We start from the raw sequence: 15,338 nt of genomic DNA on the forward strand, positions 1-15,338 counted from the left end.
TTCGTAGTTTACTGAACATAATTGCAAAATACGTGGATTACATTGATTTCCAAGGCAAACTGTATCAATTTACACTTCTTGCTTATTGTGTTCATCTTGGTTACAGCTGAAACACAGCAGGAGTGTGGTTGCACCTTGCTAAGTACAACAGAAGCACATTGGCTGGAGCAGCCTGCTGCTTCTGCATCTGTGAAAGAGAGCTGGAAGGAGTAGAGGATGATAGTAATTGGCCTGAGGTTGTATGAAATGAAGTTGGCATATAGTCTAAGCAGCTTCCTAGTTTGCCCAGGATCTGGATGGTGGGAAAGAATAGCGTGATTCATCACTTTCTCAGCACAGTAAGACCGTTATCTTGAATTTGTCTGTCTCAGGAAAAAGATGTGCATAACTTGGCAGAACTAGAGAATGGTTTCTCCTTCCAGATGAAGAAAAAGTAGTGAAGAATAAGTAGTTCTGCATTAGCATTTAACAGATTTGGAACTATTTTTATCCATTGACCTGAACAGAGTTATTTCTGATTCATTAACAGTGTACCTTAGAAGGAAACAAGGTCTGTAAGCATCTGGATATAGCAGTTGTCTTTTCCTTTGCACATGTGGCTGGTGGAGTCCAGCAAGTGCCACTTTAGCATTCTGCCACTAAATGGAAAATTAGCTGAAAAATCCTCTTCTTGTCAGTTGTCATTAGGCATTCCATAAGTACTCCCCAAGAAAGTGAGTGTACAAAGGTTAGGTGGAAGAGGTTTTATGGTTGGAAACATCACGGAAAGGCAAATATATAATGTCACAAAAAGATCAAACAGCTGTGAAAGCAGGTTGCCTGTTGAACTCCTTTGAATTTAGGGGGCAACGGCACCTTTCCCTGCTTATGTTTGTAACAAGAACTCATTAATTTCCTTCCCCCTTATCCCATGAAGTACCCTGATATTATTTGTTTTAGATATTATATGCAGAAGTGGGTATAAGAGTATTCTGCACTTCATAAATAACTGAATATATGTTCAAATATTTCATGTCTAAAGTACTCCAAAACTTAGTCTGAAATAAGTGACCAGCATTTCTGTAGTCTGTGTTTAAATCAGAATCTAAATAAATCACTCTGATACTCCCTGATGAATTTTGTTTACTTTTATCATAATTCTCCCTACTACACATCATTGTTTAAAAAAATGAAGAATAGTATCAGTCACTAGAAAAGTATGCATCTGCTTTTTGTAATCTTAACAAAGCTTGTAGGGCGTGATCCAAAGATTTTTTTAGGTGTCTCACCCTAGCAGGGTAACTCACTGAGCTGGAGTTAGCCTCTGTTTTGTTCAATGGGCTGCCAAAAGGTTATTCAAGAAAACTCACATGTTGACTGGGGAGCTTCCCAGAAGTTAGGGCGCCCAGATGGAGGAGCATGTGCGAGGCGAGGATACACATAAACGTTCTGATGCCTGTGCAGCGAACTGTCTTTTTTTTTTTTTTCCTATGTAATGGCCTGCCAGTGTAAAATGCATAAATGTTCTGGAAAATAAGGTTTGGGAGTACCAGTGTACCCCCATTTTGCCCCTTCTGGCTAGGAAGCCATCATAGGTGGGAAAGTGCCTCTGGTGGTAATTACAAGGGAGATGTCAGAGGAACAGATCCCAACTCCCATGAGTTGGAATTACCTTGGTTAGAGGAAATTTAACCTTGGTCTGTCACTCATTAGTGAGTACCCTGGTCGTTAGGCTATTATATTTGGTGAGACCAGTGCATATTTTTTGAAGGACGGGGATGGGTGTACACTGGACTTAATGCTTCAGCTATGTGTTATTCAGGGATCATGCAATGTTTACTCCAGCTACACTGAAGTTATCTCCAGGGTACCTGAGAGCATGTAGGAACCTTTCCAGTTCCAGTTGTGCTTGCCAAAGTACTTCACTGCTTCCAGAACTAGATGGTCATGTGTGGGTGACTTTTTTTCCACACCTAACTCGCTCTTTTGGGGTTGGAGCAATATTTAGCATTTAAGCAGTGTTTAGGCACAGCCATTTAGACTATTAAATTTAATGCTGTCATTGGCACAGGTGAAAGTATCACTGAATACCATGAAAATGGGAATTGGATTACATTCTGTATAAATGCTCTTCTTTCAGTTGAAGATAATTCCACGCTGATGGTGAATTTCTTAATTGGTTAAAGACAATCCTTCCATGACTTTAATTATCTTGATCACAACAAAATATCTAAATAGATTAGTAGACATATGAAATAATTATTGTGCTTTTATGCTTCTGGATGCTTTGTGGTTAAAAAAAAGTAGCAAGATCTTTTCTTGCTATTTTCTTTTTCTCTGAATCTTCTTACAAAAAGCTTTGTAAGGCATAAGTATGAACACTGTTAGCTATCCCAGACTGACTAGCCAATGTTGTCTATGGCAGAAGTTCAGAAGATGTGACTCTGCAAAGCAGCATGCAAACACTGCCTGAGGAGCCAATATTGAGAGATGTTCCTACCTCAGCACTAGGAGAAGTGAAAAATAAATTTGGGAAGCCTGGCCCAGGGTAAATGTTATTCCACATTGTCAGCTAACCCTACTGCAGCCGTGGCTTGGTTGTGGTTAACTGGATGATTTATTCAAGAAACTGGACTGAAAAATTCTGTGGCTAACATGCTCTGAATGCAAGTAATTTTATAATGAAGAATCCATTCATCTGTGTAGTTACTACATCTCCCTGTGCTTAAATAGGTTTTTTTGCATTTTATTATTTGCCTTTTTTTTTTTTGTGGATGATTTCTCCCTACTTATGATTAGAATTGTTAGCAGAACAAACAGATATTTGGAAATATCCAGACTTTCCAATGTTTGTCTTATTTAGCAATGTGGTATTCCCCTTGCTGCTTTCCACTTAAGGAATTAGATGAACATTAACCAGCATGACTCGATATCTTTGATAGCATACTGTAAAAAAGTCACTAAAGCACTCATTCAGTAGCTTTTGTCAACACTCCAGATCATAAATGAAGAACATATATGCAAAAGTTGTTGATTTACAACTGAAAGAACGCTCTGAAAGAACTGAAAGAACACTCTGGATCACTAGCTAAGCCTCTAAAATGCAGTTAACCGAAATTATAGATTATGGCATATAGGCAATAATAAAAATCATTTGCAGAAAAATCAAAAGTGTATACTGTAAGCCTTTGATCTGAATTATCCTTTCCAGTCTAATCATTACTTTCCACCCTTTCACAAAATCAACTTAAATATTCAGTATTTAAGAGATTTCAGAGTACAAAAACAATTGAATAACTTTTGAGTCAAAAATAGGAAGAGGCCCTGTGGTATACAGGTCTGCCTCCTGCCTGCCACATATCTTCAATTTAATGCTAGTAGATGATGTGTGATTAAATCCTGTGGCAGCTTTGAAAGTGCCATTTTAGCTTAGAAGTAATTACACATGGAAATCTGTTACAAGTGTTGTGTGGGTAACATTCATTTATGCTTAGTAAAGTGTAAAACTGGAATCTCTATTTATAAAGCTGTTGTTTAACGTTCCCTTTTGTTCTGTCCTTGATTTAATTCAGTCTATACAAGTTTTGCTCAAACAGCAGGTTTGGTCATTAGTAAATAACACAAAAATAGCTTAGCTCTTTGATCTGAACAGTTCTTACATACAATGTGCCTGTAGGCATGTGTAATATAAATATTTTGTAAGTGCAAATAATTAAAAGATTTTGGATAATAGGCATGTTGAAACTAGCAGTCTATTGCAGATTTTCAGTTCCTGTTGGATGAGACAGGGAACGAATAAGCAAGAAAAACCTCAAACCTTCTCAAAGATTATAAAGCATTTGTTTTTAATAGCAGTTATAAAAAATTACTATGCTTTAAAATCCCATTATTTACATAGGAAAAAAATGTGTTCTTGTTGATTTGCATAATTATAAAATGCGTAGTGATTTTAAGCTTCATGTGTGGGGTTTCTTTAGATCCAGAAGTATGAAAACTGACAAGATGCATCAGAGTTCTGGTTTTATTTGGAGAGTGCTGCTGCTTTTGTTAATATTAATCAGTCGATCTGGCAAAAAAGTATTTCCAGTTAAAAAGTGTTGTTATTTTTTTGATTGTTAGACTGTTAGGTTAAACATCGTCCTATGACAGTGACACAAGTCAGTGAACAAATCCCATCTTCCTTTACATACTACTCAGTGGTGAAGAACCCAGTAAAGAAATCAGTGATTTCTGGTGTGGACTCCATCTGCAAAGAATACATCAGGGAAATATCCCTGAATCCCAGCGAGTATAACTGCAAGCGTACTGTTTAACCCTGAAGGTAGAACTACTTTTTTGAAATTCTTAATAGCGGTATAGTTAGTTCATTTTGGAGCTGGTGTCATTAATTTCTTGCCTTTTCTATAGCAGTTGTGTTCCAAAAATCACAGTGGGGAAGTAGTCTGTTAACTTGAGGTCACCTTTGCTTTCCTCTGTGATTCTGGAATTTATATGAGGAGAAGGAGATGTTTCTCTGACTACTTAAAGCTAGCTCTTAAATGACTTTGAGCTTCTATACTCTGCAAGGAAATCTCAAAGGTCCTCTCAGATATTAGCAGCATTGGTTTCACTGCTATATGCAAAAGACAGAACCATAGAATTGTAGAGTAGTTTGGGCTGGAAAGGACCCTCAAAGGTCATCTGGTCCAACGTGCCTGCAATGAGCAGGGACATCTTCAACTAGATCAGGTTGCTCAGAGCCCCATCCAGCCTGGCGTTGAATGTCTCCAGGCATGGGGCATCTACCACCTCTCTGGGCAACCTGTGCCAGGGTTTCACCACCCGTATTGTAAAAAATTTCTTCCTCATGTCTATCCTGAATCTCCCCTCCTTTAGTTTAAAACCATTAGCCCTTGTCTTACTGAAGCAGAAGTACAAACACACCAAGGCTGGCGGAATTACTCAAGAGGAGGAATGTCAGCAGAACCAGGTTCCCACATTCCAGGTCTCAATACCCTTTCATTAGAAAGCAGGGAATAGATACGGGGTTGTTATCTCTTTTGTCTCGAGTGTGGCTCTAAACATCTACCAAGAGCTTGGCTTGTGCATGTATGTTTAACTGCAAAGCTGCTGCATAGCATAAGATACAGAGGTTTTGTAAGACTGTTAAGTACCTAACTTCGTGTTAGGTACTTAGTGTCAATTCTTCACATAGGCAATTCTTCTTAAAAATTATTCCTACAAATATTAAATTAAAAGTATTTCTAAATTCTAGTTATGTTGAAAAAAGAGGCATTCTCAAAAGACATGCTGCATATTCAATGTGTGCTTTGCTTAGAATATTTTCGTGATCCTGTGGTGTCTGAAGGTACAGTTTAGGGAAAGCTGAGCGCAGGCTCCACCAAAACGGGTGGTCCTGGCTTGTCCCATCTGTAATGGAGCATTTCTGCTGTCTCAGTCACCTGGATCAGAAAGCTTGTCTGCCTGAAAAATAGCACAGGAAAACAAAAATGGAAGTTGTAGGCCTGGTACAGCTGGCTAAACCGTCTCATCAGTGCCAGTGCAAGAGGCAGGGAAGGAGGCTAGATTGTCTTTTCTAGCAGGAGCCCACACTGGTTTTGCCTAAGTGAGTCAGGAAGAAATATTCTAAGAAAGCAAATGACCAGTTTTGCTTCATATGTAAGATACATGTAAGACTTAAGAGATATAAGATACAAGAGAGAGATTTACTTGTCATTTAACAGCTCTGGAGAAATTGGCTGACACTGCTCCATCATGTTTATGTAGCTCCCAAGCGATCTTCATCATCATACTTCCCTAGCTCCTCTAGGTTACTTAATCTTACTTAATGATACTTATGATACTTAATCTTTTAAATCTGTGATTTTTCTCTCTCTGGTTTTCTAGGGATCTTCATCTATGTTGCTTGATTTACTTTTGTTTTAAATGGAAAGGTTGGATAGTGTCTGAAGGCAGTGCTGGAGATGGGAGCTCTCTACTTGTCACAGGGAACAGACAGGGCTGAGATGCATCTTAGTTCATGCAAAAGCAAATTCTGGTCTCAGTCGTGTGCTCATGGAGGCTTGGGAGCCTGCAGAGGCAAATTCCTTACTTGCAGTGAATGTACATAATCATCGGCTCCTGCTGACAGCTTCAGTCAGCTGGCACAAGAAGCTTCACAACCCGAGGCAACTTTTCATTATCCATAACTTAAATGCTTTAACATTCTGGAAATAAAGATCTGTAGCTTAAACTTGGCACAGGGCTCTGTGGGAAACCAGCAAAGCACAAGGAACAACAGAAGGCGAGGAAGTTCGGGCAGTGTAGCCAAGGAGACACCCAGGTGCATTGCAGCTAGTTATCTGGTGCTTTTCTGGCTGTGTCCCACAAGCCCGTGTGAGTACATTGCTTTGCTCTTCCTAACAGTATTTAGGAGGGGATGTAGTGCCAAAGCCAAGCTGCCACTCCTGAGATGCCAGGGCACATCACTTAAAGAAAAATGTATTGTATTGCTGCTTGAGATCTCAGTGTTTGACCAGAGTTCAGTTGTAGTTTTGCTTGCAGTTTAAGTACCCAAATGTAATGGCCATGATTATGAACTTTCTCCTTTTATCTTGCTATCCATTATCACATTAGGGGAACAGGTTTGTCAAATGTCCTATCAGGTGAATGACAAGTATTTAGTTAGTTTTGTGTCAATGATGAAGAATATTGCAAAGTTCGTCTCTTGCTTTTCTTTGGTATTGGTAAACTTTGCAGAAACTCACCTAAGTGGGATCCTGTGCAAGTAATCTGATGGCTCAATACCAGGTTTTCCATAGTTACTCTAAAGGTATTTGTTTCCAGAAAAGATCAATTAAGTGCATTTCTGTGGATCCCTGCCATGAAATTATATTATAGTGCTACAAGTATGTCCTCATGAAAGATGAAGAGTATAGTTGCATCTAGACTTCGTATAGGAAAAAACATTACTACAGTCTCTTGTTACTTCACATTTGGAAATTGCTTACTTAGGGTTTCTTGTTTCTTTTTTTTTTTTTTTTTTGCTAAATAGACTTGGATTATCACTTGCTTTTGTCTTCAACTACTCCTACTTAATCCTCTTGTCAAAGCCCAGAGTTCCTGTGGGAATCCAGTGACAGATGATGTGAATGACATTGCAAAACTGGTAAGTAGCTTTTATTTAAAATTATTCTTTATGTTAAACAATAATCAATGGCTAATGGCACTTAGATTTTCAAGCAAAATTAGCAAATCTATATTAGAACCAGGGAAATATTAAAAAAAAAATCCGTCAACATCTGTTACTTGGTCAAAACCAAAACCTCTATTGCAGAGAGCTGAGAATAGTTTCAGTGTTCACCTTCTTGACCAAGCTGAAGTGTATGTACATATGTGCTTTCCTCCCTCCGAACTTCCATAAAAATTGTCAAAAGTCTTGATTTCCTCAAACATTGCCTGGAATCTGATTATTTCCCGTGCAGATGAAAGATTATTGCCTTTGTGTTACTGATTTGTGTGGAGGAGACTGGCAGCAAAAACGACTGAAATGAATCAGAAGTCTTTACCTTAGGTATATGGGAAACATGTGCCATATATGAAAATAGTACGATATTAGACATTGTTGTAGCAAGCAAGGCAATAACAATTGAACAGCTCTTACAGTCTTTAGGTGTCAGTGGGGTACACTCATTGCACTTTTCTCTCTCTACTTGCTGTACCTAGAAGTTAAAGTCTGAAGGACTCATGGCTTCATGTAAGAACTGAATCAATTTAAGTACATTTTAGCTGTTACTTAATTGAATACTGCATTAGCCTGAAAAACTGCATCTCCTTGTGTGGAGTCAGTGATTATGCTAACTTGCAGTAGTGCAGGATTTAACACCGAAGTTTTTGAAAAAACCATATATACTGAACACTTAACAAGCATACCTTCATTTACATATTAATTTCAGCTGAAACGTATGGCTTCATTAAGGAAAAACCAGTGTTAATATTATCAAACACTTAATTTGGAGTCCCTTGCATTTGGTGCCACTGCAGTGTTCTTAACTTACTTTCTTTTGGCATTGTTATATACGTTGGCACGTAATGTAAGTCACGGGGGGTGCTCAATAGTTCTACTCAAATGCTTAGTGCTTCACATTAGTTCCTTTAGGCAGAATTCTGAAGTATTGGTATGTTTATTCAAGATAATATTTAATCTCTTGAAAAAGTATTAAGCTTTGATTTAAACCTGTTGAAAGCATGACAGAACAACAGAACTCCTGTGAGGGCTAGTGAAATTGTCTAGTACAGGTTTAGCGACAACTTTTTGTCAATTATGTATCCTCAGAACAAATGCTTGAACTTTCCTTTTAGGACTATTTAAACTTCAAGAATGTATAAATACAGGTTACAAAAATTTCCATGCAGCTTGAGCAATCACACTTTGCTTTTGAGATAAATTATGAAAGAAATTAAACATCATAAAAATTAGGTTAGTCTTTAGTTTGACTGTGATGTTCCATATCATGTTCTTACCTCTTCCTCCAGACTACTCCAGCAACTGAAGTTCTTGCACATATCCCTGCAGTACTATGTTTCCATTCCCCCACCCTCTTCCAGATCCCCTCTTAGTTCTCCACATGCAGCATGGTTGCTGGTTCCCTCCCATGCACCCTGGGCATGATGCCCACTTGAGCAATGTTTTGAGAGCTTGCCAAATTTTTATCCCCTTCTGCTCGGGCTGCTGCTGGGCAGGAAAGACTGTGTGGTGACTGTTTCGGTGTATATGCTGCTTGTCCAGGAAGAAAACCTCTGTCCAGGTTACACTGCGCTTCTGCTGCTGCCAAGCCTGAGCAGAGGATGGTAGGGCTGAGCTCCTCTGGCCACTCCTCGGTGAGGATGCTGTACAGTCCTTCTCCTGATTTACACCCATACCTTTCAGATCTCTCTACCAAACAGAAAATTTGGATGAAGTTAACTAGCAAGTTCAAAGATATTTTGGGTTGGAGAAATAACAGAGAAATGCAGAAAATACGAAGCCCAGACACCTGGATTCTCTCTGTTTTGAGTTGTGCATCTAAAAATGTTTTGAGGAAAGTCCCTGTTTGTCTGTCTGTATTAATATTTGCATAGATTTTTCATGTGAAAATAATTTCTATAAATCCACTTGAGAACTGAAAGGATAACATGGAAATAAGTTTAGTATCTTAAATTTAGTATAAGAACTCTTGGTTTCAGTTAAACTGACTGTATCGCAAGTTGGTCATTCTCTTTTGAAATGCGACACCATGACTACTTGACACTGAGAACAAAATGAAAAAAACCCTATATTTAATAAGGTTTAAAGTACTTTTAAAACAAAATATCATTAGCTGACTGATCACATTAGTTTCCTAAAAAGTACAATGTTTTTTATGCTACACTGAGTATATCCTTAGTACATATAATATGGGCTCCAACATGATATTGCTTAGAAATACAGTCGTAGAATCATAGAGTAGTTTTAGTTGGAAAAGACCTTTAAGATCATCGGACCCAACTGTTAACCTAGCACTGCCAAGTTGACCTCTAAGCCATGTTCGGAAAAAACACATCTACACGTCTTTTAAACATCTGCAGGGGTGATGACTGAACCAGTTCCCTGGGCAGCCTGTTCCAACACCCGGCAACCCTTTCAGTGAATAAATTTTTCCTAGTATCTGACCTAAACCTCCCCTGGTGCAACTTGAGGCCATTTCTTCTTATCCTGTCACTTGTTCCTTGGGAGAAGAGACCAACACCCTCCATGCTACAACCTCCTTTCAGGTAGTTGTAGACAGCGATCAGGTCTCCCCTCAGCTTCCTTCTCTCCAGGCTTAACAGTCCCAGTTCCCTCAGCTGCTTCTCACAGGACTTGTGCTCTAGACCCTTCACCAGCTTTGTTGCCCTTCTCTGAACTCTCTCCAGCACCTCAATGTCTTTCTTGTAGTGAGGGGCCCAAAACTGAACATAGCATTTGAGGTGGTGCCTCACCAGCACTGAGTACCGGGGTCTGATCACTTCCTTAGTCCTGCTGCCCACACAATTTCTGATACACGCCAGGATGCTGTTGGCCTTCTTGGCCACCTGAGCACACTGCTAGATCATGTTCAACCGGCTGTTGATCAACACCCCCAGATCCTTTTCCTCCAGGTGGCTTCCCAGCTACGCTTCCCCAAGCCTGTAGCACTGCATGGGATCGTTGTGACCCGAGTGCAGGACCTGGCACCTGGCTTTGTTGAACTTCATACAGCTGGCCCCAGCCCATCAATCCAGCAGGTCCAGATCCCTCTGTAAAGCCTTCTTACCCTCCAGCAGATCAACACTCCCACCCAACTTGGTGTCATCTGCAAACTTGCTGAGGGTACCCTCAATCCTCTCATCCAGATCATTGATAAAGATATTAAAGAGAACTGTCCCAGTACTGAGCCCTGGGGAACACCACTCATAACTGGCCACCAACTCGATTTAACTCCATTCACTACAACTCTTCGAGCCTGGCCATCCAGCCAGTTTTTGATCCAGCAAAGAGTATGCCCATGCAAGACACGAGCAGCTGGTTTCTCCAGGAGAATGCTGTGGGAAACAGTGTCTAAGGCTTTACTAAAGTCCAGGCAGACAACATCCACAGCCTTTCCCTCATCCACTAAGCTGGTTACCTTGTCATAGAAAGAGGTCAGGTTGGTCAAGTAGGACCTGCCTTTCATAAACCCATGCTGACTGGGCCTGATCGCCCGGTTTTCCTGTATGTGCCACGTGATGGTACTCAAGATGATCTGCTCCATAATCTTCCCCAGCGCCAAGGTCGGGCAGAACCTACAACTCTTGTAAATTACTATAAATGTTTTTGTACCACTTCTGCTTTTTGAAACTAAATATACTAATTGAATTAAGGAATAATATTCTGATGACTTACGTCTTCAAAATTAGACATAGCACCCATAGGTGGCTGGGTTCTTGATCCTATTGGCAATTAAAAGTTTTATTTCATGACTGATCCAAAGAGTTTGTGCCAGTAGAACACACTGTCTTTAATAAAAGTCCTCCTCTTTCACACTGAGAACAAATTGAGGATTTCAGAGGAGCTAATGTTATGTGTACAGTTATTTCCCACAGTTATTGTAATGTTATTTTTCAAAAACTCTATCACACTTGCCAAGATTGGTATGACAGTTGTTTCCAAAGGCTTTATTCTTGGCCACACTGTCATGTTCTTTAAACCCTTTTGTCCACAGTCGTGAATATAGTCCCGTATCTGTGCACGATTAACTTGTCATTCAGCAGTAGTACAAAAGTCCCATCATTTAGCTTAGCATATTGACCCGTCTGCCTCCTATCTCATCACAAATGTTCAGACATAACTTGAATTCAGTATGGCCTGAATCCTCCACTGAGGCAGATTATGATCTCTTCATCTCCCCAAAATGTTGTTTTTTCCTGGGCCTTTTCCTCTCACTGTAAAGGTATATTACCATCTGTCCCCATCCATTCAGGTCTATAACAAAAGTGTCAATACTGGCTCTCACCACTTCACAGACCCTTGTAAGTTCACTTTTAATACCTCCATTGTTTTTCCTGTCATAATAGGAAAAAATATTTTTGTAGCTCTGTGTCCATACAAACTCACTTTCCTTCCAAATTCTTGGTGAATAAAAATCCAGTCTACTGAAAAGTCTTTTTCTGGCTTCAACTTCTATGGTTTTGCCCTTCTGTCTATTAATTTCCTGCTCTGACCCTATATCTTTTACTTCCTTCAAGCTGTTCCTCCTTTTTTTCATTGTCAACGGCAAGCTTCTTGTTTTTGTCTCCAAAGGCACTAAGTATTAACACAGCCTGTGCTGTCTTAACACATGCTGAGTTTGCCCGCTTGTCCTAGCTCCTCTTCATTATTTCCATGGTATCTGTTACACTGCTCATAGCTGCAGGAATGGTGCTCTTTGATGAACTCCAGACAGATTCTCGTCCTCTTTGTATCTCATGCTAAAATTCTTTGCAGCATGAATCTGTGCCTCTATCCTTTGTTGTTGCTACTCTGTTCTTTCCTACCTCTACTGTAGTTCACCTACAGATAGCAAAACAGTGTCACAATTCCCTACCAAAATCTTTTGCGTGTAGCTCGATCCAACCTAGTCTTCGTTTATTCGTCTCTGAGTTTGTTGTTTCAAGTACTGCAAACCCCCTCTATCACTGGTAGAAAACTCCTGCGTATGACTGCAGCTGTGTTATGCTCAACTGTGCTGTATTCTAGGAATGTGGGAAGAACATGCCTCAGTCAAAACTTTCTGTGAATGTAGACCAGGGATGTATACTAAACCTAAGCTATTGGAGAATAAATAAAGCACGCTGTGCAGTGCCTGAAAATGTGGGTCATTTACCTAATCAACTTTGTGTTGAGTAATAAATTGAGAACAGATGTATTGTGTAACTTAGTTTTAGTGGTGTTACTCTGGATTTTCACTGGCATCATACTAGACACATACCAGAAGCTAGAATCAGAAAGAAAGCGCAGATTCAATAACAATAAAGTTTCTGAGCATTAATCAACTGAGATGAAACCAGGCTGGTGTCTGTTCATACAAAAATGACTTGTATTTTATGTAAGATTAAATTTATTCAAATCTTTGTAACATAATTTTGTCATATGAGGAATGTGTCCTCAGTAAAATGATTTTAAGAAGCAAAGAACGATTGAACGATCATTTTTTGTTCATTTTTTAATGGTGAGAGCTTTAAAAGAGCATAATTTCATACCTATAGAGAATGAAAGTATTTAGCAAGTATTCGTTCTGCATTACTAATCACTTGGACTCCTGCTTCTTATTTGATGAAGATGTCTGGAGGGAAACACATTACCTGATGGACAAGTGTTTTGTATTGTGAAATTGTAATTGCAGCACCTGTCAATAAAGCCTGTCCTCATTGTTCTTTTCAGCATAATAAGTCACCAGAAAGATGCATTGCTGTAATTGTGACTCTGATTTTGCATAAGAATTAGGAATCTGTTGTATATATGTTTCTTAAATATGAACATCAAACCCCTATATAAGTGGAATTTTCACTGAGCTGTGCAGTATATATAGAATGTACCTACATATTTTGGTTTCATCCATTAACGATATCTAACATATTCACCTCTTCTTCCATGATCTATTTCTCTAAAGCAATTTTTTTCTTCTGAATGTTGGAACCCCAAACAATAGTCAGCATTTACTGACCAGGTTGCCTGTTGGAGACGCACTATTTCAAACACTTTGCCTTCACATTGCATCTTTGCTGTAAATGTGTACTTTACACTCTCTGCAATATTTGATATTTATTTTTAAATGGATCTAACTCTCCTGAGTGAAGGGGTTATAAAAAATGATCCAGTGTTGTTATCCTGCAAATATTCTGCCACTATGGCTGTAAGAAGTGTGAACGGAAATCGTTAGCATGTTGTCTTAAGCCAAATGATGAGGATTTTATTAACTGCTTCATTAGCAGATGAGATACATTGCAGAGATAATGGACAGAAAGTGAAAGCTCCTGCAGGAAAAGCCAAGGATGCAAGGAAGGGAGATGCAATGGCATTAACGAGTAGGAAAGGAAAACGAGGAATAGAGAAATGGGAGGCAGAAAAGGTAGCCAAAAGGAAAGTATGGTTTTCCCATCATATGCCTCAGAGTAAAAAAAGAAATCACTGACAGTGATGAATGGTTATTTTTACTTTAAGGACTTACTTTATCTTTGATCTGTGTATAAAAAAATATCATCATATCTATGCTTGTCTCCTTAAATTTTTCTGAACAGTCATAATTAAGAGAAATTTCAAGAGCAGTAGCCCTCATTTTAAAGCACTTGACTGTAGAGATACATCATCTCATTTCTTTTATTCTGTTGTGATGAAAGAGTAGTTTATGGAACCCAAATCGTTTTTGCAACATCCCTTTTTCATCTCTCTATCTGACCATGAGCATACTTTAAAAGTATATTTGGGTTATGCAATGTTAACAGTGCTGTATTAAATATTCAGACTCTGTATGTCAAAAGGAATCTTACATTCCCCAGTTTCAGATTTTGTTACAACTGGGAATATAGCACTTAATGTTAGTTTTATATGGATTTAAAGACATAAATCTAGATTCCCTGTTCTTCACCTCTTCTCAGAGCCTTGTAGGAATTCTACAACCACACACCCCCACTAAATCAGAGAATTTTTGGTGACATTTTAGTTGCAATGCAGGGTTATTTTATTTCTATACATTACTTTGCAAGATTATCAGTTGACATTCTCTATAATCATCAAAAATATTACTTTTGTCTGAACTAAAGAAAATCATGCAGGCAGGTGTTTTGTGGCCCCCAAATTTATCACTGTACTTAAGGAGCTGAGTACAGGAGCCAGAAAAAGCCAGTCCAGGACTCAGAGAGTTTCAAAGAAGTCACTTGCCATCCCCTTTGCTCAGGCGACTCACAACCCTCTTGTCCTTCGCTCCTTGTTCAAGAGGAGCCACAGCAGTCGGGCAACCCGCACAGAGCAGGTACTCAGGGTCCTTTCATTTCTTTCAGGATCATTTCAGCAGTTGCAAATCAAGTGCTTGGTTTTGGATCATAGTCTTGGTGGTTAGTCTTCAATGAAATTTCAGGGTTCTTTTCAGGAAAGCAAGGCAGTACAACATGCTCAGATTTAGTACAAACATATCCTTCACTCTTACATCAGGGGCTCTACCCTATTTTCTATGTGTGAGTTGGGAAGTCCAACTGGGATACAAATATAACTCCCTCACATTGACTGAGCTCCATCATTTGCCATCAGCAGAGCATCTGGCATGTGGAGTTTAATCAATAAAACTTTAACAAGTTGTTTCATCTTTTGCGTTTGACACCCTCCCCCCTAAGTGGTCTTCATTTTTAGTAGTAAATTCAAAAATATATTTTCTGATTCACAGTCTGTCAAGGAAAAAAATATCTGAGGCTGAGCTGTATTCTCTAGCTTTGTTTGAGAAGCTGTAAGAACTCTTGGGCACTTAGATTTTTTTTTTAACTGTGCATGAAAAGTGCTTGACAGGCTCTGATGCCAGTAAAGTAGATTGTATACATAATGCATATCAGTTCTTGTAGTGTTCATTGATTTGGAACAAATTTAATCTTCCAGTGACCTTTCTTAAAGAGCGGTGCTTTTGCTGACATGGCAAAGTGTTGAATCCCTAGAGAGTGAGTATGGGAAACTTTGCACATACAGTAGCATCTTCACTATCTTTGCTGCTTGAAGTGTTGCTAATCCTGCCTCTCTAGGCACGCAAAGGAAGCTGGAAAATAGACTGGATTACCTGTTAGTGTGTCGTGATGTCAGGATGTTTTTAGAGGAAGGAAAAATATACAAAAATTGTCGATAA

General features: G+C 39.1%; 1 protein-coding gene across 2 annotated transcripts in view; it reads left to right on the top strand.

Moving 5' to 3' along the window:
• KITLG (KIT ligand) overlaps nucleotides 1–15,338 on the top strand; it is a 55,915-nt gene that overhangs the window by 17,651 nt on the left and 22,926 nt on the right. For both annotated transcript variants that reach the window (XM_065656189.1, XM_065656198.1), the window contains exon 2: nucleotides 7,013–7,126. In XM_065656189.1, coding sequence (XP_065512261.1) covers nucleotides 7,013–7,126 — 114 coding nt within the window. The remainder of the gene's footprint in view (nucleotides 1–7,012; nucleotides 7,127–15,338) is intronic.

The sequence above is a fragment of the Caloenas nicobarica genome, chromosome 1 (assembly GCF_036013445.1).
Source record: "Caloenas nicobarica isolate bCalNic1 chromosome 1, bCalNic1.hap1, whole genome shotgun sequence".
NCBI lineage: Eukaryota > Metazoa > Chordata > Aves > Columbiformes > Columbidae > Caloenas > Caloenas nicobarica.